At 44.2% G+C, this 26,427-nt stretch overlaps 1 protein-coding gene across 1 annotated transcript in view; it reads right to left on the minus strand.

Annotated features, from left to right (window-relative positions):
- LOC108512908 (phospholipid-transporting ATPase IB-like) overlaps positions 1–26,427 on the minus strand; it is a 346,886-nt gene that overhangs the window by 40,350 nt on the left and 280,109 nt on the right. Inside the window, exons 11-12 of the mRNA XM_017848466.1 lie at positions 21,667–21,755; positions 14,724–14,828 (exon numbers count right to left, since the gene is read on the minus strand). Of these exons, the coding sequence (XP_017703955.1) occupies positions 14,724–14,828; positions 21,667–21,755 (194 nt within the window). The remainder of the gene's footprint in view (positions 1–14,723; positions 14,829–21,666; positions 21,756–26,427) is intronic.

Here is a 26,427-nt window from a genome sequence, read left to right on the forward strand (position 1 = left end):
GCTCTCTGGAATGTCACTCATCACTTTATTAAGCTGCTTTTCACACTGTGTTCTCATCCTGTGTCTACTATTTGTCATCATTACCTTACTGTTTCTCTGTTTCTTCACTGCTTAGCTTGACCTCTGGCAAATCGTAAGCGTTTGATACATGCTTTTGCCTGGATTTGCATAGCCATAAAGGATGACAATAAATACATCTTTAAGTTAACAACTACAGGAGAGGAACCATGCCTGGAGAATTCTCAGAAGCCCTAGTTTGATCCAAGTTGACCCCTGAAGATTAGGAAGAAAACTCACCAAAGTTCTCTAAAGGAAATCTACTTTTAGAACATGATTCTCTACAGTAGGATATGCCTACTCACGGGCATTTAAAAAAACTTACAATGCTGCTTGCTCGGCAGGTATTGTGTGTGATTTTTTTTAAGGATTAGAATGTCAAGGGGTAATGGTTTGTAGAAGACAAAACCGGGTGCATTATGTTCTGTGCTGCTGTCAGGTGGGTGAACAAAGTTTTGGGGGAACAAACTACAAACTTTACTGCTAACTCTATGATCTGGTTTTTCATTTGCTGTTGTAACTTCATTTTCTTTTGCTGTTGCTCTTCATCGTGTAAGTGAATGAGAAATGTTGCTGAATATATATCAGTTTTTAGGAATGTAAAATTATTTTCTGGGGACACTACCATGAAGGCAGCACAGAAAATCAAAGCAAACACACAGCAGGTGCATCCCAGAGCCTACACAACATTGCTAATGATGTCATAAGTTGGACTCACTCCAACAGAGCTACGAAAGAACTAAAGTCAGAAAACATGAAACCCACGCATGGTATAAACTGCTGTGTTCCAGAAAGAAGCAAATGCAAGAATAATACATTGACACAAACCATGAAGTAAACTTGATGGAATGTGGTTATATCCTTTGAGAATATTACATAAAAGGAAGAAGAAAAAGACATCCTATACGGAACAAAAAGGACAGAGAATCTGAGGCACATAGATGAGGATGTCTGCTATGCCTAATGGAAGAATTGCCTGAAGATCCACAGAGAGAAATGTATTTACCTGGAATCAAATGGTGCACTTTGTAGATATTCCTTGCAAAACTGTACAGTTACAAAGATTAATAAATTGTTTTTGAGGGCATAGGTGTATTTCCATTTCCAAATATCCAAGAAACTAAAGTGAAAAACCTTGAGGACACAGCAGAAGTGTTCTCTCCAGCTGGCCGCACTGCAATCACACAGCATATGGGTCCAAGAAGCAGAGGCCAAAAGGGAGCAGAAAGGTGTGGCCACTGCATTTCTCCAGGTTATCAAATAAAAAAGCTCACTTGGATTTTATTTTGAAATGTCATTGTGTCGCAAATGCTCCAGTGTACAGAATATCTTTAGATGTTTGATCACAGAGTACAACCAATTTGTCCAGCAACATGGCAGCAAGTTTGTGTCCAGCCCAGGCCTGGTGTCTCTTTGCTTTTCAGTGCTTTCATGTCTGCAATCTTCTGCATCACGTGAAAGGCACTGTGCATAAATTGGGAACATGCAAACGGAATTTGTCTCCAGTCTGTGACAACTTGGACAAGTCTTCAGTTTTCAACAGACTTGTGAGGATGGTGAAAAGATGATAGCTTAGACAATAAGCACGAAGTTCCATATGACAAAAGTGTATTCAGCCGGTTCCTGTCCCCAGTTCTTTTTTAAAAGCACGTGCTTTTGAATAGGTGAGACAGAGCAAGAAGGGCAAAAGGTCTGGGTGACAGATCAATGCTTTGAGAAACAAAACCACTATCATTCTAGAAATACCTTAAGAATCTAAAATTTCTCCCATCTAAAATATTTGAGTGCTTCTGATGAACCGGCCAAAAAAATAGATATGGGAGAACTAAAAATTTTTGATTCCACTAGTAATGAAAAGTTGTATTTATCAGTAAATTCGTGTGTAATTTCAGTAAAATTCAGTGAGGACATGTAAGAACTCTTTAAATTATACCTTTAAAATCATTACATAACATGTTTAAATTCCCTGCCATTTCATATTCCAAAAGTAAATGTATACATATTAAATAAATTAAGATGTGCCTTACTCTCTCAAAAATGTCTATTCTTAATAAAGACCTCACATTTTTTGAGGAACGTATGCATCTGGATTTTGTGACTAAATTGAAATATAAAGTTAATGCAAGCTTTTAGGGTTACAGTGCTGTTTACTATTCTTTCAGCCACTGGTTTTAAAGTGCATTTTCATACATTGAATATTTAAAAAATATTTAATTAGTATAAGAACATATGAATTGTTTCATATAATACACATAAAATCTTAATATATTGAAATCCACAGATATTTTCAAGTTAACTTGCTTCTGTCAGGATCTCAGATTAAATAAAGGTTCTTATTTTTGGTCTTACAAATAGGTCACTGATCAGTAATCAGTAATTGTAATTACATATTGCTATTTTTCAAACAAGCATTCTTACGTGTCCACTCACATAAAATAATACTGGCAACTAGCCTATTCTAACAAAGTGCATTACCTGATCCATGTTCCTGTCTGCATAAGTCAGTCACATAAGAAGAGAACAATTATCACATGATGCTATTTTGATTTTAGAGAGAGCATGTACACAAACTGTTGGTTCTTTCTTTATATGACTTGTATATTTATGCAACAGTTAAATATAATCAAGAACAAAAATGAGAAAGTCTGAGGTCACAAGGCAAACTATGAAAACACAAACTTGGCAACTAATCTTTATTCCTCAAGGCTTTTCTCAACACAACCCAAAACAAAACAAAAGTAAACTAGATACAGAGATGACATAAGGCAAACTGCCTTCCCTAACACTCACTTCTAATTTTTGTCATTTTGAAAAATCACCTCATTGCTAACGCTAATTGACTTTAAAACAGTAACTGTCTTAACTTGAACACATATCATAAATTCATACTAATAAATATTTTGTGTGTGTTTTATATACAGTATTGAGGTTTTATTTAACTTTTTCTTTATTTTTAGAAACTAGGTCTTGCTGTGTTGCCCAGGCTGGAGTGCAGTGGCTGTTCACAGGTGTAATCACGGCTCACCACAGCCTCAAACTCCTGGACTCAGGTGATCCTCCTGCCTCAGCCTCTTGAGTAGCTGGGAATACAGGTGCGTGCCACTGTGCCTGGCTAGAGATTTTACTCAATTTTTAAATTTGAGGATGGGATTCTATGGCTTTTAAGTGGTATGGTAATCCCACATTCTAAAAATTTGTGTCATGTATGTTCCTTGCTTAAACTCCTCCCACGGAAATGTTTCCTGGTGGCTACAATTCAATGCTCTAGGACCTTGCTCACAAACGCCCAGGTGATCTGGCTCCTGCTGCCTCTTAGATCTCTTAGATGACTTTGTCATGCATTTCCCAGGCACTGGTCACACCAAGCATCTCTTCCACTCCCCCTGCAGGCCTTCCTATCAAATTTTGGCGCCTGGAACGTTCCTTCCCGACCTCCTCTTGGTTGACTGCCTGTTTAGGTCTCAGTTTAAAGGTTGTCATGGCTCAGGAAACATGACCCTGAGCACTGTGAACTGCAGGACATTGAGAGGGCCTCAAAAGCAAGAGGGTTGCTCTGACCCTCCCTACCTTTCAGTGGGAAGCATGGTCATGAAGAAGCTTCCTGACCTTCCTTCCCTGAGAGGAGGTCTGCGTTCCAGAGCGGTCCTGCCTCACACCCAGCGGGAAGGAGGGCTGCGTAGAGAGGCCCACAGTTCCAACAGACAGGTCTTGCTGAGTTCCCCACACTTGATAAATTACCCCCCCTTTTTGTCCAATCACCTTTTTGCATGACTGTCTGTTTTCATCGGCATAAAAATACATATGTTTTTCCCTGGGTCTTTGGTCTTCACTTCTGAAGGCTCCCATGTTGCATAAAACTTTGACAAGTCAGTCTGTTATGCTTTTCTCTGATTACTCTGACTGTTGTTACAGGAGTGTCAGCCATGAGCCTTGTAATGCATGAGGAAAAGACATTACTTTTTTCTTCCCTGACACTGTCATCTTAGGAGGCTTCCCTGACTGCTCCAGCCCAGCCATTCACTCCCCATTATGTCCTCTGCTTCATTTTCCTCCTAAGAGCCACCACTCACTGTCTCCCACTACCAGGTGAGCTCTAACACAGTAGGAATTCCCTCTCTTATTCTAGGCCGGAGTCTGGCCTGGCACTTCCTCCTTTTTTAAGAAATGTCAGTTGCATGGATACATAAATGACTCGCCCCACATTAGGCCAATCACTGGTTCTATTTGCTATGAGGCCAACATGTTTACTCATTAGTAACTGTGAAGTCCCAATTACCACCACCTAAGGGGCCTTGAGCCAATCCTAATTGCCGGAGAAAGAGAATAAACACTGAATAATCATATTATCACTGCCCTATTAGAAAAGGAAGACTTAACTGGGACTCACTGAATCACTAACAATCCAGGCTGTGTGACAGTCAATCACGTGTCCTGGTCTACAGAAGAATTTACTCTTAGGGATACCAGCCTGAGACCCATGCCAGTTTTTTTTAAACCCAAAAATAATTTTTTTTTCTGCTCCTGTTAATAGAGAAATATCTCCAAAAATCCAATACATCTATTGCTAAATGCAGTGATTCCTGCTACAATGACCATCTCTTAGTGATAACTTTTACATATTCTCCAAGTTCCTCTCAACCACAAGGTCAATGATGTCATTCACCCGTGATCTAACAGGACCTTGACTGGCTTTCCAAAGGCTGGCTATAGATACAGAACTACTGTACCTTACCACAGAGACCACATCAGGGGCCTGGGAGGACATGCTCTGTGCTGTAGTGTGCAAAAGCAGCCATCAAATATGAATGGAAAACACCCAGCATTTCTCCCGAGGCTTCCTTTCCCCTCTAACAGTCCAGTACGTCCCGGGGATCCAGCAGTTCTCTCAGATGCACTACAAAGTCATTTTAACCCTGAATGCTGGGGTGCCTGGGAGTCTACACTTCTCTACGCCTTTGTAAGAACTTAGGGAGAGGCTAATTGAGAAATGAACAGTAGAATCCGGTTATTCTCAGATAACATCTAAATTGTAACTCAGTTTCAGATTGGGTGAACCTGCCTGTTTGTTTTCAGGCTGGAATGTCTTACTCTCAGAGATCAGTCACAGTTGGAGGTAGGCAAAACGGGAAGCCAAAGGGAAAAGCAAACAACTCACCGATAACGCAGGAGAAAAGCGATTAGCAAAGAGATCCCAGAACCTCCTGAAGAACGAATCCCTGCCTGGAATGTACAATGTCGCTATTCAAATTACGTGACCTATACAATGGCAATTTTTTTGTTGTTGTTGCAAATCTACCTTTAAATGTTTCTGTTGCTGCTCAAGTGGGTTAAATAAAACTATCTTCCCCCAAAAGGGATTAAAATATTTCATTACTTCTTAAAAAGGGAAACAGCGAGCTGTCCACACTAGTTTTGTTCGGAACGGACAATAAATTCATCAGTAAAAATGGTTCTTGAAGAAAAGTCTTGTTGGCAAATGGAGAAAGTTGACATGGAACTAATTTAAGTCATAATTCAAAAAAGGAAATGTACTCAAGTCATCGTGGAAATACAGCCTGAGGCTGTGTTACCAGCAAACCACTAACGCTGGTGGTTCCTCCAGGCTTACCTCCCTCCATCACCAGGACACCTCTTCCCATTTTCTCTCCAGGCGTTTCCTAAACATGCCACACTTCTTCATCACAGCACTGAGCAAGCAGCTAAGCTCCTGATTAGACTTCTGATACAGCTGCAGCACCGTTTTAAAGCTGAACAAGAAGCTTAATAAAAAATAACATCTGGTATTTAATTTTAAAAATTTCTAATTATTAAACATCGGTCCATAAGAACAATAACAGGCTCTTGGAATTTAACATTCTTAAAATAACAGAGAATCAATTATTTTTAGTTGACACAGGCAGCTTAGGCATTAACTAAATGCTAATGAGGTGTTTTACTTTCTGAAGAGTTTATTTTCCTCCTCCTCTCCTTCCTGTGGATGCAAACAGTCCCCAGAAGCCCGGCTGGGTCACGCGGGCAGCCTTTCGGTAATTTCCTGCCCCATTCACTCCCTTTGTTCCACTAATGCATTTCCTGACCTGTCGCGAGTATTTGTCAGCAAGGCGAGAGCTTTAACTGGCTTTGCCTGGGAGCGTCGTTGGCTCTCCAGCTGTTCTCCTAAGAACTCTTGCTGTTGTCTGAACTAAAATGTTTGCGGCATTCGGCTTTGCCCAAGGTTCTTCGCTCTACAAGATTAAATGCATTCAATTAATTTCTTTCATAGACCATACCAGGCTCCATGAAGGTGATTGTGGGTGGAAATTGGCTTCTTTAGCAAGGCTTCTCTTTTCTGAGCCATATCAAAACATGAGCCGCGGCCGGGAGCCGTAGTTCAAGCCTTGAATCCTAGCACTTTGGGAGGCCGGGGTGGTGGTGGGGGAATCACAAGATCAGGAGTTCAAGACCAGCCTGGCCAAGAAGGTGAAACCCTGTCTCTACTAAAAATACAAAAATTAGCCGGGCGTGGTGGCGGGCACCTGTAATCCCAGCTACTCAGGAGGCTGAGGCACAGAATTGCTTGAACCCGGGAGGCAGAGTTTGCAGTGAGCTGAGATTGCGTCACTGCACTCCAGCCTGGGCAACAGAGCGAGACTCCATCTAAAAAACAAACAAACAAACAAAATGAGCCTCTTTCACGCACTCCTTTCTCTGTATTTGCTCTGAATTTGTCCACTAGTTTGGTTTCAGCATTTCTTGTGGGGAGGGTATGATTTCTCTGCTTGGTCCACGTTCTTCCTACATGTAGGGATCTAAAAGTCAACAACATGCAACTATAATTCTCTAGCTTCCTTGGACTCTGCACGAAGCTTCATCAGACAGTAGACTGTGACCCTTTTCAGTAGACCCTGCCAGAAGGTAAGCACCCCTCCTGGTCTCTCTGGGGGCTCCGTGGCTTTCCAGTCTCTCTAATAAAGATGTAATTGCAAATGCAAGCATTTGGGTGGCTCTCCATATCTTGGCTTGGTGGAAAGAGGCCTGAAGTAAGAAGACGCAGGGTTGCCTCTCTTTAGTTGGGTGACAATGAGGACAATGAGCAGACATGACTCCATCTCTGAGTCCTCATCACCTTTTCTGCACATGAAGAAACTTTCATTTGCTGCATGTGGGGATCAGTGTTATGACAAAAAAAAAAAAAAAAAAAAAAAACCCCCCCCCCCAAAAAAAAAAACTAAAGTGGAGCATAATGAGTAAATCCATGGCACTAAAAACCAGGAAGACAGGTCTCGGCATGGTGGCACTTCCCTGTAATCCCAGCTACTTGGGAGGCTGAGGCAGGAAGATGGAGCGAGCCCAGGAATTCAAGCCCAGCCTGGGCAACCTAATGGGGCCCTGTATCTTCAAAACAAAACAAAAAAACAAGAGAAGGTTCTCCAGATTCGGAGGAACTTGAGGAACACAGAAACCAAACATTACGTGTGAACCTTGCCCAGATCCTAACACCAATCAACCAATCCTAAAAAGGCAGGGCTGAGGCAGCCAGAGAGTCTTTTTATGGACCAGGTGTTTGACTGATACCAAGGAATTATTATTAACTTGTTAGATGTGATCATGGGGACTGGACTTTCACATTTAATAACATAAACAAGCATGTTGTGTATCACAGATGTTATAAAGTCTCGTGGAATATTTCGCGAGCCCCCTAAAGCGCAGGTGGACTGTCATGATGCCTGGGATTCGCTTTATGTTTCTGGAAAGAAAGACTCTGAGCAGAAGGGGCGAGATGAAGCAGTTCTAGCAGAATCTTGATAATGATTGGATCTGGGCAACGATTTCATAAGACCTTATTGTGCTCATCTCCCTACCACTGTGTATGCTTGAATATTTGAATAATGAAAATAAAACTTTTAAAATGAGTGTTTTAAGGGAAGCCCAGGCTGCCATCAGTACAGCAGGGAAGTTGGTGACATCAGAGAGTGCGTCCCGAGGTGGACGGCATTTGTTCCCAGGACAAGGCCTGTCCTGCTGCCCCTGAGTAGCCCACACGTGGTCCAGTGCTTGGGACAGTGCGACACTGTCATATAAAACCAGTCAATCAAGAAGGGCCAAGGGTAGCGTCAACCACAGAAGGGCACAGTGTGGGGAGGACGGGGAGGTGGAGGCTGAAGGTCATACACGTCAGAAGAGAAGCAGAGGCGGAAATCACTGTGGCTCTGGTCTGCACTGGCTCAGCAGGTGGTGGGGCTGAGCAGAGGTGGCCACGATGAGCTGCGCTTCAAGAGATGGCTTCAGCTGGCTGGGGCGGGTAGGTTAAAGAGACGAGCACCACAGGCAGGGGGACCAGGGGGATAACTGCACAGATGCTGGGAAGACGTCAAGACCTGGCACCCAGGGATGCTCAGGACACGAGGGGACAGTGCAGACACCAAGAGGGAGTCTGCAGTGTGGGAACAATTCATCCCAATGGAGCAGGGGACTCTGAAGGAAGGGCTGGTTCCTGGGAGGAGTGGTGAGGGCCGGCATAGACGGTACAGACAGACTGCAGCTCAGATGGACAGGGGCAGGCCGGCGGGAGACCCTGGGGCAGAAGGGACAGCCTGGGCTGGGTACACTGTCCTCTTCACAAAGAGGAGCTCCTTGAAGCTGTAATCCAAAGGCTGTCTTGAGGAGACCACAAGATTCAGAACTCACTAGAGTTCCCCCCAAGCCGCTATCCAACATTCACTACGACCGATCGTCCACACCACTCCCATGTGCCTGGGATTCTGTTCGATTTCTCCCTTTTACCTCAGACTAGGGGGCGCACCCCGACGATGCAACTCGGAGAGCCTGCTGCATTCGCATCTTCCCCAGGCTTACATGTTAGATGGTAAACATGGCCAGTGAAATGTACTTGTTATGCAGCTTTTCAGTTAGGGGACACTTCCTGAACATCTACATATGCTATAGATTTAATCTGCATTATTTATTTAAACCTCCAAGTAAATGTATGATGAGAAAACTGAAGTTCAGAGAAGTGAATAACCCAGCCAAGGCCACACAGCTAAGCTAGAGCCCAGCTCAGGTCGTCTGTCTTCACCGTCTGCACTCGTTTCTCTGCTTCATGACAGAGCCGTGGAAAAAATGCAGCTGGAAGGAAAATAAATCTCAACCAGGTGCTGGAAGCAGACATTTGCCACCTGGCCTGGAGAGGTTTGCTGAAATGATGCCCTAATTTCCTATCCTTTTGGCTAGCAAAAAGCCAATAATAGGTATTTTAGGAGGAAAGCGTGGGAGAGGTGGGGCGAAAACAAAAGGAAGACGCACCACACGTGCACTGCCAACGGTCAGTACTGTGAGAAAACCGATTTCCTAAAGTGACAACGTCCTAAAGCAGGCAACGTCGTAGTCTCATGCAAAAGGCCAGCGTCCCTCCTGCCTCAGGCTGGCTCAGCGTCACGCTCAGCTTGGCAGTGGGACTGATTTTGACTTAGAGGTGTGATGATTCCAAACAGCTTTCTCAATGCTGTTTTAAAGATCAAAGGATTTCCGTTAAAGATCAAAGCATGGCAGGTGTTTCTGAGTTGAGTTCTCACTCAGACTGCATTGGGGAGTTCGTGTTGTTTTGTTTCTTTAATACGACTGGTTTTCAAAGGGGCACTCGAGAGCACTGCCTGCAGTGGAGGCACAATCTCGGGTTTGTTTGAAATCCTGCTGCTGTGGTTCAGGCTCCGTCCCTATTTTTCAGCAGAGAGAGCTCCATTAGGATCCCTGGCCACCTGTCCAAGGCTGTGACCAGCGCCCTGTTTAGAGGCAGCCTGGATGAAATGGAAGCCGCAGAGCAAGCGGCCGCGGCGCCTGGGCGGAGGAGAGAGTCAGGTTTCCCTCCTGAATTCCCTGGCGGTGATGGGCTGTCCAGATTACCCTGGGTCACAGGGCCACGCACAGATGTTCACAGAACACAAAACTGAAGGGAGACGAGGCAATGGCTCGCCAGAAGGTTGAAGACCAGCCACACAGCTACCTTCTCCAAAGTCACAGCGTAAGCTACACCCAGGGAAAGCACTTAAGGGGAAGATAATCCACCACCTTCCTGGCAAAGGCAGGGGCAGCAGCTGGGTCTGTTTGCCCTTGACAATGGAGGAAATCAGCCCTGGGCCCACCCCACCCCACTCCCACCAACTGGGATGAAGGGAGTGAAAGGCGATCTAGAAATCGAACAAGCTCTCCTTGTTTCTTCAGGCTACGCATACCTCAAAAACTAGATGTTTTCAACAAATATATTCCCCCTTTTCTTTCTTGCTTGCCATTGTACCTAAAGTATTACAGGGCAACCGCTTATCTCATTCCAAAAAACATTAAGGAACAAAAGTCTGTCATCTTACCTGCCGTCATCGGTTTATGTTATATCTGTAAAGGTGAGTGGCCAAAGATAGATTTTCTTTCACCAGGAAAGAAATTTGCATGGCTTACACTTCAGGAATAAAGAAGGGAAAGATGTTACCAAGACGTTATAAAACAAGGAATTTTTTTCCATTTAGCTCCTCATTGTTGAGACACTCAGAATAACGATATGCAGGGTAGACTATTTCATGTGCGGTACAGGGGGCTTCCTGCTTCCCCGGGTAGGGATTACCGGGACGACAGTTTGGGAAAAGGTATTCGGATCAACCCAAATCGTCACGTGTCCAGTGTCTATGAGGTGCACAAACACCACATCGTGGAAAACACTCCTTCAAGAAGAACAAACTAAAATCAAGACACACATTTTTATTCACTCCCTGAAGCACTTTCTTCACTCTGCTTTCTGGATATCTAATTCCCTTATCTCACCCTTTCTCATTATCTGCTGCTTCATGAGAACAGGATTATCAAAGTATCAATTCCACAGGTTGATTCTGGGAGACAAGATTTACTAATGAGAAAGTGCAGAAGCGTGTTCATGAAAATTTAACTTTATCAAAATAGTATAAAAGGATGTGGCTTAGACAAGTTCAATAAAATGTTAGATGAAAATATTTTATTGAATGAATACGAGGCACAGGGAGAAACTTAGAATCCCTGGCTACAATTTCAAAATTGTCATTGTAAATTTGGCACAAGAGGGTTTTCTAAAAGATTAATGCATGAAGACTTTTTCTGTTCTACTTCCTGTGATTACATTCCTAAGAAAAACTGCTAGAACTTTTGCCAGTGACTTGGACCTGGGTTTCATAACCTATCAGAATGTCCCTTAAAGGGCCCTAAGCAATGCTGTCAGGACTGAGCTGAGTAAGCCCCTGGGGTTAGGGATGCTGAGGACCCCCAGGGGTGCCCCGGCTTGGCTGGCACAGGAAGGCAGGAGAGGTGGTGAGCTTCAGGGAGGATGGGCTCCTGGCCTGTGCATCTTTGCAAGGATAGGATTTGCTAATCTTACATCACAAATGCCTCTCCATGTGTGAGTCTATGTTAGCTGTACTCTTAAGCAATGAGATAAACTGCCTCTCCCTGGAGGCCTGGTGACTGTCAGCATCTCTCTGTGGCCACTTTGTGCACATTTGACACACGAGCTGACACACCAGACACCAATGTGTCAGCTCATCTGGCACTGAAGTCACCGTCCTTTCCTCACTACCACCTCACTAGACTTTGGTATTGCCAAGCCAGTCAGTCAGCAAATATTGACAGAGCTTCCTGTGCGGGTAACAGCTAGAGAGATACACAAATCAGCTGAAAGATCAGATGAGGGTAGCAAAGAAGGAACAGGGACGGGTGAGAAGAGACAAAAGCACTCAGGACCCCTCAAAGAGGCGGGGTCTATAAGATCTTTAGAAGGGAGGACAGAGCTGAAGAAGTGTCTACCCGCCACCCCTCAGGAATCTAAGCGGGTGTGAAAGAAGAAAGCAAAGGTGGTAAAAGAACAATTGTGAAGCAGCTCAGGAGGCCAAGCAGGACAGCACAGTCTCCATGCAGAGAGCGGCACGCCACGCCACCATTATTTAGTTTGCAGATGGACCACCCAGAAAATCTGTGAGCAATTAGAAGTGAGAAAACAGATGGGAGGGGTTCCTGAGGAGGATGAGCTGTGGAGTCCCCAAACTATGTTCTGGCTAGGAATTCCAGGGTAAAGTAAGATGCTAGGACTAGAAGAAAAGGAAAATGGTGCAACCAAGTGGGAGCATGCAGACCCACCCATGCACATGTGCACACGCACACACTCACACACCATCATATGAACTACAAAGTGACATTTACAAGGAACCAGAAAATAAGACTTTTAAATGTAGAAGGTAGGCAGCCACATTTAAACTCTTATTTTCTGATATCCATTTGAACGTTTAAAAGTGAATTTTGAACAGGATCAGTGAATTGTAAAAATAACATTCGTTTGATCAACAACAAGCAAAAATGGGCTCACACACTCTTGCAAGGCTGACAGCCCACAACTCCCGTCAATACAATTCAAGGCTGACAGCTCATGACTCTCCTGCCGAAGTGAGGATGAGCAGCTGACCTTTTACGCACCCGAGATGGGTCAGGTAATATGCTGCGTTGTACATGTTTCACAAACCCTAATGCCCCAAAGAAAATATTAGCCTTCCATGACAGATGAAGAGACAATCTCAACATATGAAACATCCTGCACAAGGCCTCACCGGTAGGTTGCAAAGCCAGAATTCAAACGCAGGTTCCATATCTCTGCAAAATGCACGTGGCCCTCCAAACTGGGTGGTTGGTCCCTGTACACAGTGTTGGACCTGAGCCTTGACATGTGCCACTCCCTCTGCCCAAATCAGATTCTCGGCAGTTCTGTCCATTCAAGACCCTCCCAACCTCAAAGGCCTGTTGTTCGTCCATCTCCAACATGAAGCCTTTCTCGATTGCTCAAGCCAGATGACCCCTCCTCACATCAGAACAAACACGCTAAAGCACATTCTCACACTACATTGTATGTAATGTTTTCCTGTAAAATGTTTGAAAGGAGTTTCAGAATTTTGCTCTGAAATTCTCATTTTATTTAGAAATGACTTATGCCCCCTCAGCAATCATTGTGTATACCTGAGATATAAGAGAGCCTGTAAGTTGTTTCTAAGTATAATAAACTTACTGTGCTTACTAAACTTAATAGTTAAGAGTGATATGCATTTTACAGGGTTTTAAATATTTATTTCATTATGCAGAAATGAAATTAATTTCCTGCTCCCTAATTTTTGGAGCCTATGAATATGTTTTTTTTTCAAGTCTCAAAGAGCATGGTAGGTCCCTGAAACTCGAAGAGGTTCTGAGCCCTATGCCTCGGCTGTCTGACGGATAGAACAGCCCTCAACAAGCCTCGACCACGCATAGTGGTTACATATACATCTGCGGTAAAATCAGCCCCCATCCCCATATATTCACAAACTTAAGCTTATGGAAGACAGTGCTTTTCGTCCTGTTGACTGAGGTCAACAAGACTGATGTCTCTGACTTCTGAATATGTGAAAAAGACAGTAACAGAAAGAAATGTGAGCGCACTTCAGACTGTGGACAGAGCACCAGCAAAGGTGTGAAGTCAGGTTCACACAGGGTATTGTTCTGAACTTGTCTGCCTGGAACTTTATTCTGTAGAAAATGGAGAGCCCACAGAGATTTAGGACCAGAAGTAGACTAGCATAGCTGCTATAAAATGAATGCTGGATAAACTGACTAAAAAATAAACTCATAAATAAATACAAAACCACAACTTCAACTCTCTGCCATCATCCCTTTCCTAAAATCTGTTTGAAGTTGTATTTTGAAAGCCTCTCAAAATGTTTGCATTCTCTTTAACAAACAAAATTGCTTTGTCTTCATTGCTCTAAAAGATGGTGCAAATAAACACAATATAAAGCAAAACACAAAGTGAGGATCTCTGTAAGTATTTGATTTTTTGATGTTTGTTTCATTAACAGTTACTGATTTCCTTCTAAGCATTTTAGGAGAGTTGTACTCAGAATGTCATCGATATTCCATGTCCTTAACAGAGCAATAGCTTTCCAGTACCCTGCAAACTGTTCTTAGGCCCAGAGAAATTTCCCTTGATGGTACAAAGATTTTAACAGAGTGCACTCTAACGACATTTTAACGTCTTATGATGAAACGAAAACTGCGCTCAGGCCCAGCTGTTCCTTGTGGGGAAGGGCAGGCTCGCGTTCAGGAGGAATTAGGCGAGCAAGCAGCAGTGTCATTTCCAGGAGTTCACACGATTCCTTTCACCCCCCAGCAGAAAACGTTAACACTAAAAACTACTCCCCCACGTAGATCTGCTGAAGTGGAATGTGACAAGGTTTACCTGAGTAACAACGTGCATTATTCCACACGCAAACCTTCACCACAGATACTCATGCTTGGGTACGAGACTTGGGTTTGAAATCCAAAGGCCTGGCTTAAACTCCTCGGTGGTAATACTGCTAACCCCGAACTCTTCCACCTTGAGATAATCGGCCACGACGTCGACTTGCTGCACATGGGTTGTTTTGTTCACCTCCAAACCCAGTAAAACCCCCAGTCTTACCTGGAAACTTCCAGAGATTTAGGTTTCATGTGGTCACTGAGAGAGTGTGATTTAAATCTGAAAATAACCAAAATTCTTAAACCTGAGCACACTGTGCTCCCATTGAACACCAAGATGAGAAAAAGAAATCCAGGAAGGAATAAGGGAACAGGGCCGGGAGAACACGTGTTCTGTGCGGAGCGGGACGGAGTTCCCCCACCTCTTTCCATTGCTATCCCGCAGCACCGCTTTTCCCAGGACTCGAGCCTTGGTTTCCAGCTCCTGCACCTCCTCCAGCAATGTCTTTTTGCAGGTGTGCTTGGCTCTGTATTATGAGGAAAAGACAAAAAGAACATGGCATAGAGACTTGACACAGCTGGGAAAGACAGGCCACTCCCCTCTCAGGCCACAGCCAAATGCCCTTTGGTAGAGGCCGAGGCTCGGGAAGTGGTGGAGCATTCACATCTCCATGCATGACCCGGGTTCCACCTCCACAGCCCGGAAGCATCCTGAGTGCTGCAGACCAGACCTGGATCATGCATGTCAAGAGTCACCCCCACCCCGCAAAGAACTGGAAGTGTGCTGAGGAGCCCGCTGCTCAAAGACTGGGTGGGGTTCACAAAGACCCAGGGTCTGCCTCTAAAGCATTTCTTGGCAGGAACTGAAAACTCAGAAGACACTTTAAACCCTCACCTCAGTGAACAGGCACTGGCTGCCTGGTCCAAGGACCCCAACTACAGTCAGAGATCCCAGGGGTTAGCGAGTTTCCTCCCTCCCTCTTTTGTGTGAAAAGAGCCACTGCCACAGCAGCCACAGGGCTTAGGATGCTAGAGTGCATATTCTGGATGCAAAACCATCGGCTTGAAACGTGGAGTCAACACAAATCCCGAGTACAGGTTTTCCATCTTCCTCTGGCAACAACTTACCATTTTAGTCCACACATGCAGGCCTCAGTGGCATTAATACAATGTATGAAATAACCCGCAGCCTGGACAGCCCACTCTTCTTGAATGGTAGGAAGAGTTCCCTCTACTCTTTTACTGATTAAACTAAGATGAATACTTCACAATAACTGGCTGATCTCAGAATCTTCATAAAATGGAAACTAAACAAAGCTAAAATTGAGCCACTAGTTGGAAACAATCTAGCTGCTAGTTGGAAACAGTCGAAGTGAAGAGACATTTAACAAGATACAGGTTATATAAGAGGGAAAAACCGTAAAGGGAAAAGATTCATAAACTTGTAACACACCAGATTGAACAGCTTTGCATCAGCTTAATTTCCATATAAATACATGTGAGGATCCTGCTACGTACTAGGACCCAAAGATAGAACGAGAACAAAAACTGAGCACCTTTGCCCAGAAATGAAAACAGTGTCTTGGGAACATTCCAAAGATGTGGGCTCTTCCTGCAGAGTCCTGTACCACCTCACCCACCCTCCACCTTCAAGGAAAGAAAGCCTGTTAAGATAATGTGAGCCATCTCCTGACACTCTGAGTTAATCTATAATGGAGTATTAGCACTGAGACACTGTCTATGCCCCTGTCATCCTCTCCCCCAAAGTAAACAAGGGAAAGCCACACAGGCTTTAACACATAATGCCTTAATTCCATCAAACAGTGTCCTGAGACTCAGGATTGATAAAACACTGCAGTTCAAAGCAGAGCCTGTGGAATTTTAATTTAAACAATAAATGAGCAAATATCTAACAGTTTGCTGGAAAGGAGAGTCAAAAACGATGTTAAAATGTACCCTGCTCATTATTATGTAATATGTGGGACCCCGAAAGTGGTCTTTTATCTCCCGGGCTTCTGGGGTTAGACTGACAACAAGGCCACCGAGTGCCTGCCCCGCCTGCCCTGAGCCACGGGCTTGCATGGGTTCTAGAACAGCCTGGTTACTATGAGCAGCACTGCTGGTTCTTCGAGGATCCCTCTCTCCACCACCATCCTCCCTCTCCCCTTTCCCCTGCACAGGGGTAGAACAGACCCCACTGTTATTTCCCGGGCTGGGAGGAAATGGGGTTCCTAGGTGGGAGGCTGGAATAGGAAGGTTAGGCACTGGGAATCTACAGCTTAGGTCAGAATCCAACCCACTGTGGAAGCTGCCGGTTTTCACTCAATCACAACACGGCCTTCAAGGGCAGTGGTCTGAGCATCTCAGTGCTCCCAGGCATTGTGCGTGCTCTCAGGGGATGAAACTGCGCCCATATTCAAGAGTTACTCAGCAGTTTGATACTATTTCCACCAGGCTAGCCCCTGTGAGCTAGCCTGGGACCTTGGTCGCTATCGGAAAACACTAAATTGCAATGCTGGGGATGATTCAACTTCTCTTTCTGCGTGTATTTAATAGCACCTGAGTAAAGGGATGCCGGCAATTTAAAACCCTGTTCTCAAGCACCTTTATCTAATAATGCCTGAATTAGAAAAACTGATTCTAAAATCTCCCGTCTAAAGGCTACATGTGAGTGGTCTAAAATTAATATTTATAGGTTATAAAGTTAGTTGTTAAGCATTAGCCACTGGCATGTCACTTAGGTCTCACCAGGAGCTGGGGTTTGGCGTGTTCTGAGCAGCAGCTTTGACAAAGTAAGCCCCTTATCTGTAAATGGCTTATTGCCTAGTGGCCCAGGGCTTGCTTCCTCTAACCCCACATCGAGAGGCTGGATGAGCACAGAAGAGACAGAGTTGGGGTGCTGGCTACTGACTCGTGAGTGTGAGAGTTGTCTGAGTCTTCAGATACACCTAAGGGTGTCTCCAGGTTCTCAGAGACTCAAAAGAAATAGATTGTTTTAGGATCTTGAACTTTCCATCCTTTTTTTTTTTCCTGAAACTCTTTCCCTGGACTCTTCTTTTGTATGCAAGAATAGCAAGTCAAAAGGAAACATTTAATTCTAAATGTGGGTGGAAGCATAAATGTTACGCGCTGCAAAAGAAATTAGTTAAGTCAGAAAGTTAAAAGAAATCAAGGCCCATTTGTATATAGAAATTGCTCATTACCTCTTATTTCCATTTAACTGCCTATCTGGGATTATAATAAGGAAATGAAGTCATTCTGGAATTGGGGACTATATTGTTGATGTACGGTAAAGTACAGGAGATACAGCTAGATAAAAGGAAATGGGTTCCTCTGTGTTCAGTGGCCTTGAGCTTATATTATTTTTATAAAGCAATACTAACAAATTTCACCTAGATGAGAGTGGGTACATGGCAGCTTACCTCAGCATGCTGTCATTGGTAAACATTTTGGATGAATATAAGCGAAGGGATATTAAAATAGCTCTGAGCAATTTAAACTTCATGCTTCTAACAAAAATACTCATCAGCCAGGTATCACATATAATCAATCAATTATTTTAATAAAAGGTAGGTTAGTTTTGTTCCATATGAAAATTTTGGTTAGCGGGATAATAGTGTAGGCATTTTATGGCGTGCCAAATCTGACTTAAGATAGTCTAATAACGGATCTTCATCCAGAAAGTCGACAGACTTCATGGAAAAAGTGATTGAATTACCTCATTCTGGTTCTCTTTTCTTACTCTTAACAGCTCAGGTCCTGAAATGGAAGCGAGAAACTGGGCAAAGAAATGGGGAAAATGTAGAAAGATGGAGCAACTCACTTTCTTTAGTGCTCACAGAAATATACTTGAAAAGGCAGGACTGTGTTGGGCTGGAATTTAAAAGTCTTTTTTTTCCTTCGAGACGGAGTCTCGCTCTGTCGCCCAGGCTGGAGTGCAGTGGCCGGATCTCGGCTCACTGCAAGCTCTGCCTCCCGGGTTCACGCCATTCTCCTGCCTCAGCCTCCCGAGTAGCTGGGACCACAGGCACCCGCCACCTCGCCCGACTAGTTTTTGTATTTTTGTAGAGACAGGGTTTCACCATGTTGGCCGGGCTGGTCTTGAACTCCTGACCCCAGGTGATCTGCCCACCTCGGCCTCCCAAAGTGCTGGGATAACAGGTGTGAGTCACTGTGCCCGGCCTGAAAGCCCTTTCAAAAGAGAGTGATAACCACCAAAGTTCGGAACAAAACAAAACATCCTGAAGATGGGCCCAAGGCAAGATGAGAGGCCTGCAGCACCCCTGTGGAAGCTCTCCCAGCATCACCATGTACTGCCATCACAGCTGCCCCTGTGCCCAGTCACGAAGGCACACCCCTTCTGGGAACCCCAAGGTGCATCACAGACATCGTGCCTCGGTAGATACCTGACAACTCAAATCCGATGATGGGTGGTTGGGGACAAGCAGGATTAATATTTTTGTTCAGTGCATGGTAAGAAGCAGCCAACAGCGTTTTCTAAAGCTGCAATTCAGAAAGAGAAATCTCCGCGAAGCACTGTAGCCTTCTCAGAGGTAAGTGATCACAACAGGCCTTCTCTTTTTGCGAGAGGCCTCTGAATTTACTTGTCTCAAAAACAAGTATTTCGGGTTTGGAGAATAATACGAGACATAATGTGGGCCTCACAATCAGAGGGAAAATGCGCCAATAAACTGAAAATTTCTTGTTTTGAGGAAAGGGGTGAGGGTAGTTTAGATATTAAATAGATGTTACAAACTGAGCATGTATGTGCTTTGGGCAAATATTCCAGCTGACAGCCAATATACGCTATTTTCCCTGCTCCCCTAAATAAAACAAGACAAAAATCCATTTTAGAAAGCACCTCTGGAATTCAGCAGGGGCCCTTCTGGCTCAGCCCAGAGCTGAGATGCTGTTGGCTCCCAGGAAAAGCTGAGTTCTGGGCCCATGGTGCCAGGTGCTGGGTGGCCGAGTGCTCCTGCTGCAGAGGGATGGCCCTCAGCCTCCCCTGCTTGCCCCTCCAGCACCTTCACTGCAGAGCCCAGGTTTATTCTCTGACCCAGTTGGCACACTCCTTGGAAAGGAAGTGACTTTTACTTTTTCCATATGGTGAAGCTGGGAGTAGTGTCATTTGATTCATCCTTGTTAAAATGTAAATGGTGCTAATTTTATAGTGCCAGGGGAAACCAAAAACAAGTCCTGTTTGAGGGAACAGATAATTTGCTTTGTGGTGACAGGGAATGATTACTCAGAACGCACTGGAAAAGAACCAGAAAACGGACAAAGAGGCACAGACACTTTGTCATGTATAAACATTCTCTTTCAGATGGAAGAAAGAGACTATTGCTAAAGTCTTCTGCAAATACACAGTCTCAAGAGAATTTTTTTAATGACACTAATTTGAGATAGCTGAATTAAAATAAACTAATTTATAATCATGTTACAAGTTTTCAATCACCGTAAATAGAAAAGGCCAGCTGATGTGGCCAAGACTATTCTCCATTTATCTAGAACTGACTTATCTTTGCAAAACAAAGATTTCGAACAAATTCAGCAAGGGAATAGATTGTGCCACAATTGGGCCTATTGGTTGGAAGAGCAAAATAACAGAACTAATATTTTCTTTCTTTTCTTTTCTTTTTTTTTGAGACGGAGTCTTGCTCTGTTGCCAGGCTGGAGTGCAGTGGCATGATCTCAGCTCACTGCAAACTCCTCCTCCCCAGTTCAAGCGATTTTCCTGCCTCACTCTCCCGAGTAACTGGGACTACAGGCGTGTACCACCACGCCCAGCTAATTTTTAGTAAAGACGTATTTTTAGTAAAGACGGGGTTTCTGCATGTTGGCCAGGATGGTCTTGACCGCTTGACCCTGTGATCCACCCGTCTCGGTCTCCCAAAGCATTGGGATTACAGGTGTGAGCCACTGCACCCGGCCACAACTAATGTTTTCTTACGGTAATCTATTAGATTAAGAAAATGTTTTTTTCTGGCAGTAGTCTTTTCATTTCCGAGGATTCTGATTCTGCTATTTGCAGAACATGGTTTTACCAAATAAAATGGAAGTAATGGTAAATCAAAGGATTTAAGAAATGAGAATTGTTTAATTTTTCTAACAGTTAAAAAACTTAATGAACAGAGAAAAAAAAAGAAAATCCATGTTATAATATTCTTTCCCCCTCTCTCTAGGTTTGCATGAGGTATCATCGGTTGTCAAGATAATGCCAAAAGGAAGACTTTTTCAAAAGCCATCCTTAACTGTCAGGCAAGACAAATTCTCGTCGAGTGTGGGAGGAATGCAGGGCTGAGAATGAAATCTGATGTCTGCTCCTGGAAGGCGTGCATTGCAGTCTCACTTCTCTATCTCAGAGCCCCCAAATAATTGTGTTTTGCCCAAAGTAAAGCCGAGCTCGGAGTCTCAGTTTGCAGAGAAGGTGGCACCCATTTGTAGGAAAAATTGGGTCAAACCAAAACAAAACTCAGTCCCATTTCATCTGGAGCGGCCCCTCCTTTTGCTCATGGATGAAATTAAAATCGACATGACCTTGGAACTTAGTGGCTTCTTTTACATTGTAAGAAGGTATCTTGAAAATGACATATTTTAAAACATAAAAGCAAAATTGAACATGAATGATTTCCTATTTAACCTGCATGATCATGCCATCTTTGTGACCGGTTTCCTCATAGACCCGTGAACTCACTCTGGAAGAGTTTTATTGAAAGCATTCCTACTCTGAGTTGTTTGGAAAAATGAAGAATACTTCATTCTTGTAATTTTAAATGACTTACCTACATAGCTTCCCTCTAAGCATGGGAAGTGAAGCCAGGCCATGTTTAGCACTGAGTTTATGATACAAAGAGAGATGAGTTTTGAGTCATACTTTCTGAATTGGATGGAATGGGTGTGTACTTAGAAACTCTGCCTTACAAGCAACTTCCCTATTGATCTTCAGTTTCTCCCAGGGCTCCTTTGTGTCTGCACTTTTTTCTTTTCTTTTTGTTTCTTTTTATTGAGAGACAGGGTCTTGCTTTGTGGCCCAGGCTGGAGTATAGTGGCACGACCATAGCTCACTGCAGCCTCAAACACCTGGGCTCGAGTGATCTTCCCACCTTGGCCTAAGTAGCTGAGACTAGAGCTATGCGCCGCCACGCCCCGCTGATTTTTCTACTGTTATGGTTGTCTATATTTTCATATCAAGATGAAGCACAAGTTAAACGAAAAGAAATTTTTTTTTCATTTCTGGCAGGTGGCAGGAGACCCCTTTCTTCCGAATTCCTGTCATTCTCATACCCTGTAGCAGGGCTCATGGGAAAGACAATTCTAGGGACAGAAAAGCCAGACTTGGGGTCCCCGCTTCACTTTTAAACTTACGCTCTCCACGCCACATCTTCAATCAAACAGGCAGTAGGAACCAGAAATAATCCCAACCAGAAGTGTGCGGAGCTCAGGACCATAGTTGCCTGCAAGAAATAGAAGTGACACTTGCTTGAATACGTCCTCTTTCAAAAACAGTGCAACATAATTTAATCAAGGAAAATATTTCATAACACAAAAACAACAGATGGTATTAAATGCAATGAGAGGTAACCCGTGCACTGGCAGGACCATTAAGGGGACGGAAGGGGCTTGCTCCTCTCTGCAGCCCTTTCTCTTCTCACTTTCTTTCTTCTAGTTTCAGGTGTGTCCTTGCCTCTCTTTTATAAAGTGCTTCAAGCCCCTTCCGATCAGGATGCTGTCCTAAATCCTTCCTAAAGAGAGCTGTTGGAGCCACCAACACTGCTCCACTGAGGAGTAAACGGTGCCTCACTAGGCTCCTCCGTTCACTCATCATCAGCTCCTTTTCTCTCAGTTTCTGTTCATTCACGGAGCCAGGACCCGTGTCCTTGGTACAAGGCATGATGGTTCTCCCCACCCAGGAAAGGCAGATGAATAAGTTATAGTCCTTGCCTTCAGGGAATTAAATACCCTCTGGTGCAATCTACATTACACAGTGGAATATGGCACCTATCACGAAAATATCCGATGGGGCTTCTGGGAAGACTTCTTAAAGATGACAGAGTATGAGATGTGCCTGGAAACATGAACAGGATTTCAGTAGCTAGAGATGGGTAGATGGACAGAGATTCCAAGTTGAAGGATAAAGGACAGGGGAGAGCAGCAAGGAGTGCAGCTTTCAAGACTTCCTTGTTCCTGGCACGCTGGTCAGGGATAGCCTGGGAGGGAACAGGTAGAGAGGGTTTTGGGGATCAGAGCTGCAGGGCCAAGTTAGATGTTAGGTGAGTTGAAAAGAGAACTTAGGGCAAAAGCAGATGGAGGGAGGAGTTTACTCTGAACAGAGATGGGGGCCTGAGTAGGGCAGATGCCTTCAATTTTTTTTTTTTTTTTTTCCCAGGCTGGGGGGCAGTGGCACGATCTTGGCTCACTGCAAGCTCCGCCCCCTGGGTTCACACCATTCTCCTGCCTCAGCCTCCTGAGTAGCTGGGAATACAGGCGCCGCCACCACGCCCGGCTAATTTTTTGTGTTTTTAGTAGAGACGGGTTTTCACCGTCTTAGCCAGGATGGTCTCCATCTCCTGACCTCGTGATCTGCCCGCCTCGGCCTCCCAAAGTGCTGGGATTCCAGGTGTGAGCCCCCGCGCCCGGCCCAATTTTGGTTTTGAATGAGCAAAAGCCTGGAGCCTGCAGCTGGCTAGGAATTGGGAGGCTGGCCTACAAGGTGGGCCACTTGAGAAAGGGACTCAGGTTAGTGTGACAAACCCTTCGTGTTCACCGGATTTCTTTTCTGGAGGCCTCAACCATTTGGTCCTACTGGACTAGACGTTTCGCTAGACCTCACTGCAAAGGAGAGTGAGACTTACAGAGGGAGGGAGAGCAGAGGGCCTGAGACACAATTAACCGCCTCTGGGACCCTCCACAGGGACTGGAAGGGTCTAAGAATCCCGGAGGCCTGGATTTATAGCTCCCTTTATGCAGTACAATGAGGGCAGGATTCACCCGACTCAAGCTGGCACCCAAGAGTCAACCCACTCTTCGGTTTCCATCCTCTGCTCCAGCTGGACGGCCACACGCACTGCAGCCCTACTGCTCCCTCTTCCCTGCAGGGCTTCCCTGCCCAGCGTCTATACTCACAGCATCCCCACCTGCTTACCCTGATCCCGAGCACCCAGCTTCCCCATCTGGCCAAGGCCATGCCTAACCCCAGCCCTCCTGCCTCTGGGCCCCTTCACATAGGCCTGTTGGTGGTGGTTGGCATTTTATGACAATTAAACAAAAAAGCAGTGAGGTTTACAGGAAAAGAGTCGAAATCCAACCCTGGAATGGGAGGACTTGCTTTCCTTTTCAAACAACCAAGAGTACCAGCTTCTGACAGAAAAGTTTAAAACCTTAAAAATGTGTGAGTACATTTTGCCCCATCAATGACATCTCTCAGAATTCATTCTAGGTCTTCATCCTAAGGAAGGAAGGAAACATGCAAAGAAGCAAGTGCAATGATATTCACAAGAGTGCTATTCTATCAAAGAAACCAGAAGTAGATGTCCCAGGAGAAGATCTATTAAATGTACCATGGCACTTACATACAATGGATTTCCATGCAAGCAGTTAAAGTAATGTAGAATTATATTTGTTGACACAGATGTCGTATTCTACTGCCACTAAGAAACATGGGTTCCGTGATAACATCTCATAGAGGACCTATCATGGCGGTTGTGGGAAAGGAAGCACCACTGGCCCAAGCTTCAAAATTAAACTAGAGGTGTCACCCCTAGATGAGGTATGCCCACACGCACACATTTTTATTACCTCTTTATTACACAGTTGTCAGTACATATCAATAGATACCATCATTTCTGCAGTCCTGTTTTGGTATTTCCTGACCTTTACAAAAACACTCCAGGACTTCAAAAACAGTGGGGTGTCCCAGGCCCCGATGGACTTGAGAGTGCCTCCTTCAAGTGTGGGCAGGCTTACGTGCTCAGGAACAATGCACGGAACGGTACATGGAAACGAGGATCTGGGTGGCACAACTGGTGATTTGCATTGTCGTATCTCTTTGTGTATCTCCATTTCCTGTTTCTTCTACAGAAAACATGTATGTTGGCAAAACTCAACTCTCTCGAAAGGGATTGGATCAGCCTGCTCCTTCCAGATCCTGTTGTCCTGCCTCCAGGGTAAACAGGGTCTCCAGAGGGGACCTTGGGTTCTGCTCATGCTACAGATGCCCGAGGCGGTGCTTGGCCCCTGGAAGATGGACTCGTTCAAGCTGTACTTGTGCAGATACATGCAGGATCATTCACTATGTGTATTTATTTAAGGAAACAGTGATTTTACAATAATGTGTCATTTAAAATAGATTATAACTCAAATGTACCCTGTAAATATGTAAAATATTATGTATCAATAAGAAACAGATTATGAAACTCAGAACTTTAGTTGCTGAGGGAAAAAAGGAAAATGAACTTTGAATTCTCTTGTTGAAAATATGAAGTCCATCCTAAACTAATAAAGGTTACCCAGAGACTTGAAAGTGTTGTTCTGTTGCTGATCTTCAAAACTGGGAGCTGCGAATGTGACACATATAACTAATTTTAAAAGTGTGTCTCAGAAAGCTTCCTACCATCCTAATCTTCACAGATGGACCGAGACCCAGAGTCCTGAAATCCTTCTAAAGTGATCTACTGACTACTTAGGTGCCATATGCCTAGGAACTCACTGCAGTAAATTACAGGAGAATGAGGCTCAGGTGGGTAGAATTATTGATACATTAGGACCAAGCTGGTGAGAGCCAGACACAGGATAGGAGGCTTGTCTGACTATAAAGCCAATAAGCTGTGCAGCACTGCCTAGAGTGAGACGAAAGAGTATTAACAAGGGACACCCATGCACCTGCGGATCAGGATTCGTGAATGCATTAGCCTCAGCCATGCCACTAATCACGTGCACCCCAGTGCCCCAGGACCAGCTGTCCACCAATGTGGTGACAAACTAGAAAAGGTTATTTTTATTTTTATTATACTTTAAGTTCTGGGATACATGTGCAGAACACGTGCAGGTTTGTTACATAGGTATACATGTGCCATGGTGGTTTGCTGCACCCATCAACCTGTCACCTACATTAGGTATTTCTCCTAATGCTATTCCTCCCCTAGCCCCCCACCCTCCAACAGGCCCTGGTGTGTGATGTTCCCCTCCCTGTGTCCATGTGTTCTCATTGTTCAACTCTCACTTATGAGTGAGAACGTGCGGTGTTTGGTTTTCTGTTCCTTTGTTAGTTTGCTAATTAACCATCATTCCTGAGAATGACGGTTTCTAGCTTCATCCACATCCCTGCAAAGGACATGAAGTCATCCTTTTTTATGGCTGCATAGTATTCCATGGTTTATATGTGCCACATTTTCTTTGTCCAGTCTATCACTGATGGGCATTTGGGTTGGTTCCAAGTCTTTGCTATTGTGAATAGTGCTGCAAAGAACATACGTGTACATGTGTCTTTATAGCAGCATGATTTATAATCCTTTGGGTACACACCCAGGAATGGGACTGCTGGGTCATATGGTATTTCTGGTTCAAGATCCTTGAGGAATTTTCACACTGTCTTCCACAGTGGCTGAACCCATTTACACTCCCACCAACAGTGTAAAAGCGTTCCTATTTCTCCACATCCTCTCCAGCATCTTTTGTTTCCTGACTTTTTAATTGTGATTCTAACTGGTGCCAAATGGTATCTCATTGTGGTTTTGACTTGCATTTCTCTAATGACCAGTGATGATAAGCTTTTTTTCATACGTTTGTTGGCCGCATAGATGTCTTCTTTTGAGAAGTGTTTGTTCATATCCTTCAGCCACTTTTTGATGGGGTTGTTTTTTTTCTTGTAAATTTAAGTTCCTTGTAGATACTGGGTATTAGTCCTTTGTCAGATGGACAGATTGCAAAAATTTTCTCCCATTCTGTAGGTTGCCTGTTCACTCTGATGGTAGTTTCTTTTGCTGATGCTCTTTAATTAGATCCATTTGCCAATTTTGGCTTTTGTTGCCATTGATTTTGGTGTTTTAGTCATAAAGTCTTTACCCATGTCTATGTCTTGAATGGCATTGCCTAGGTTTTCTTCTAGGATTTTTATGGTTTTAGGTCTTT

This window comes from Rhinopithecus bieti, unplaced genomic scaffold, assembly GCF_001698545.2.
Source record: "Rhinopithecus bieti isolate Rb0 unplaced genomic scaffold, ASM169854v2 scaffold_28547, whole genome shotgun sequence".
Classification (NCBI taxonomy): Eukaryota; Metazoa; Chordata; class Mammalia; order Primates; family Cercopithecidae; genus Rhinopithecus; species Rhinopithecus bieti.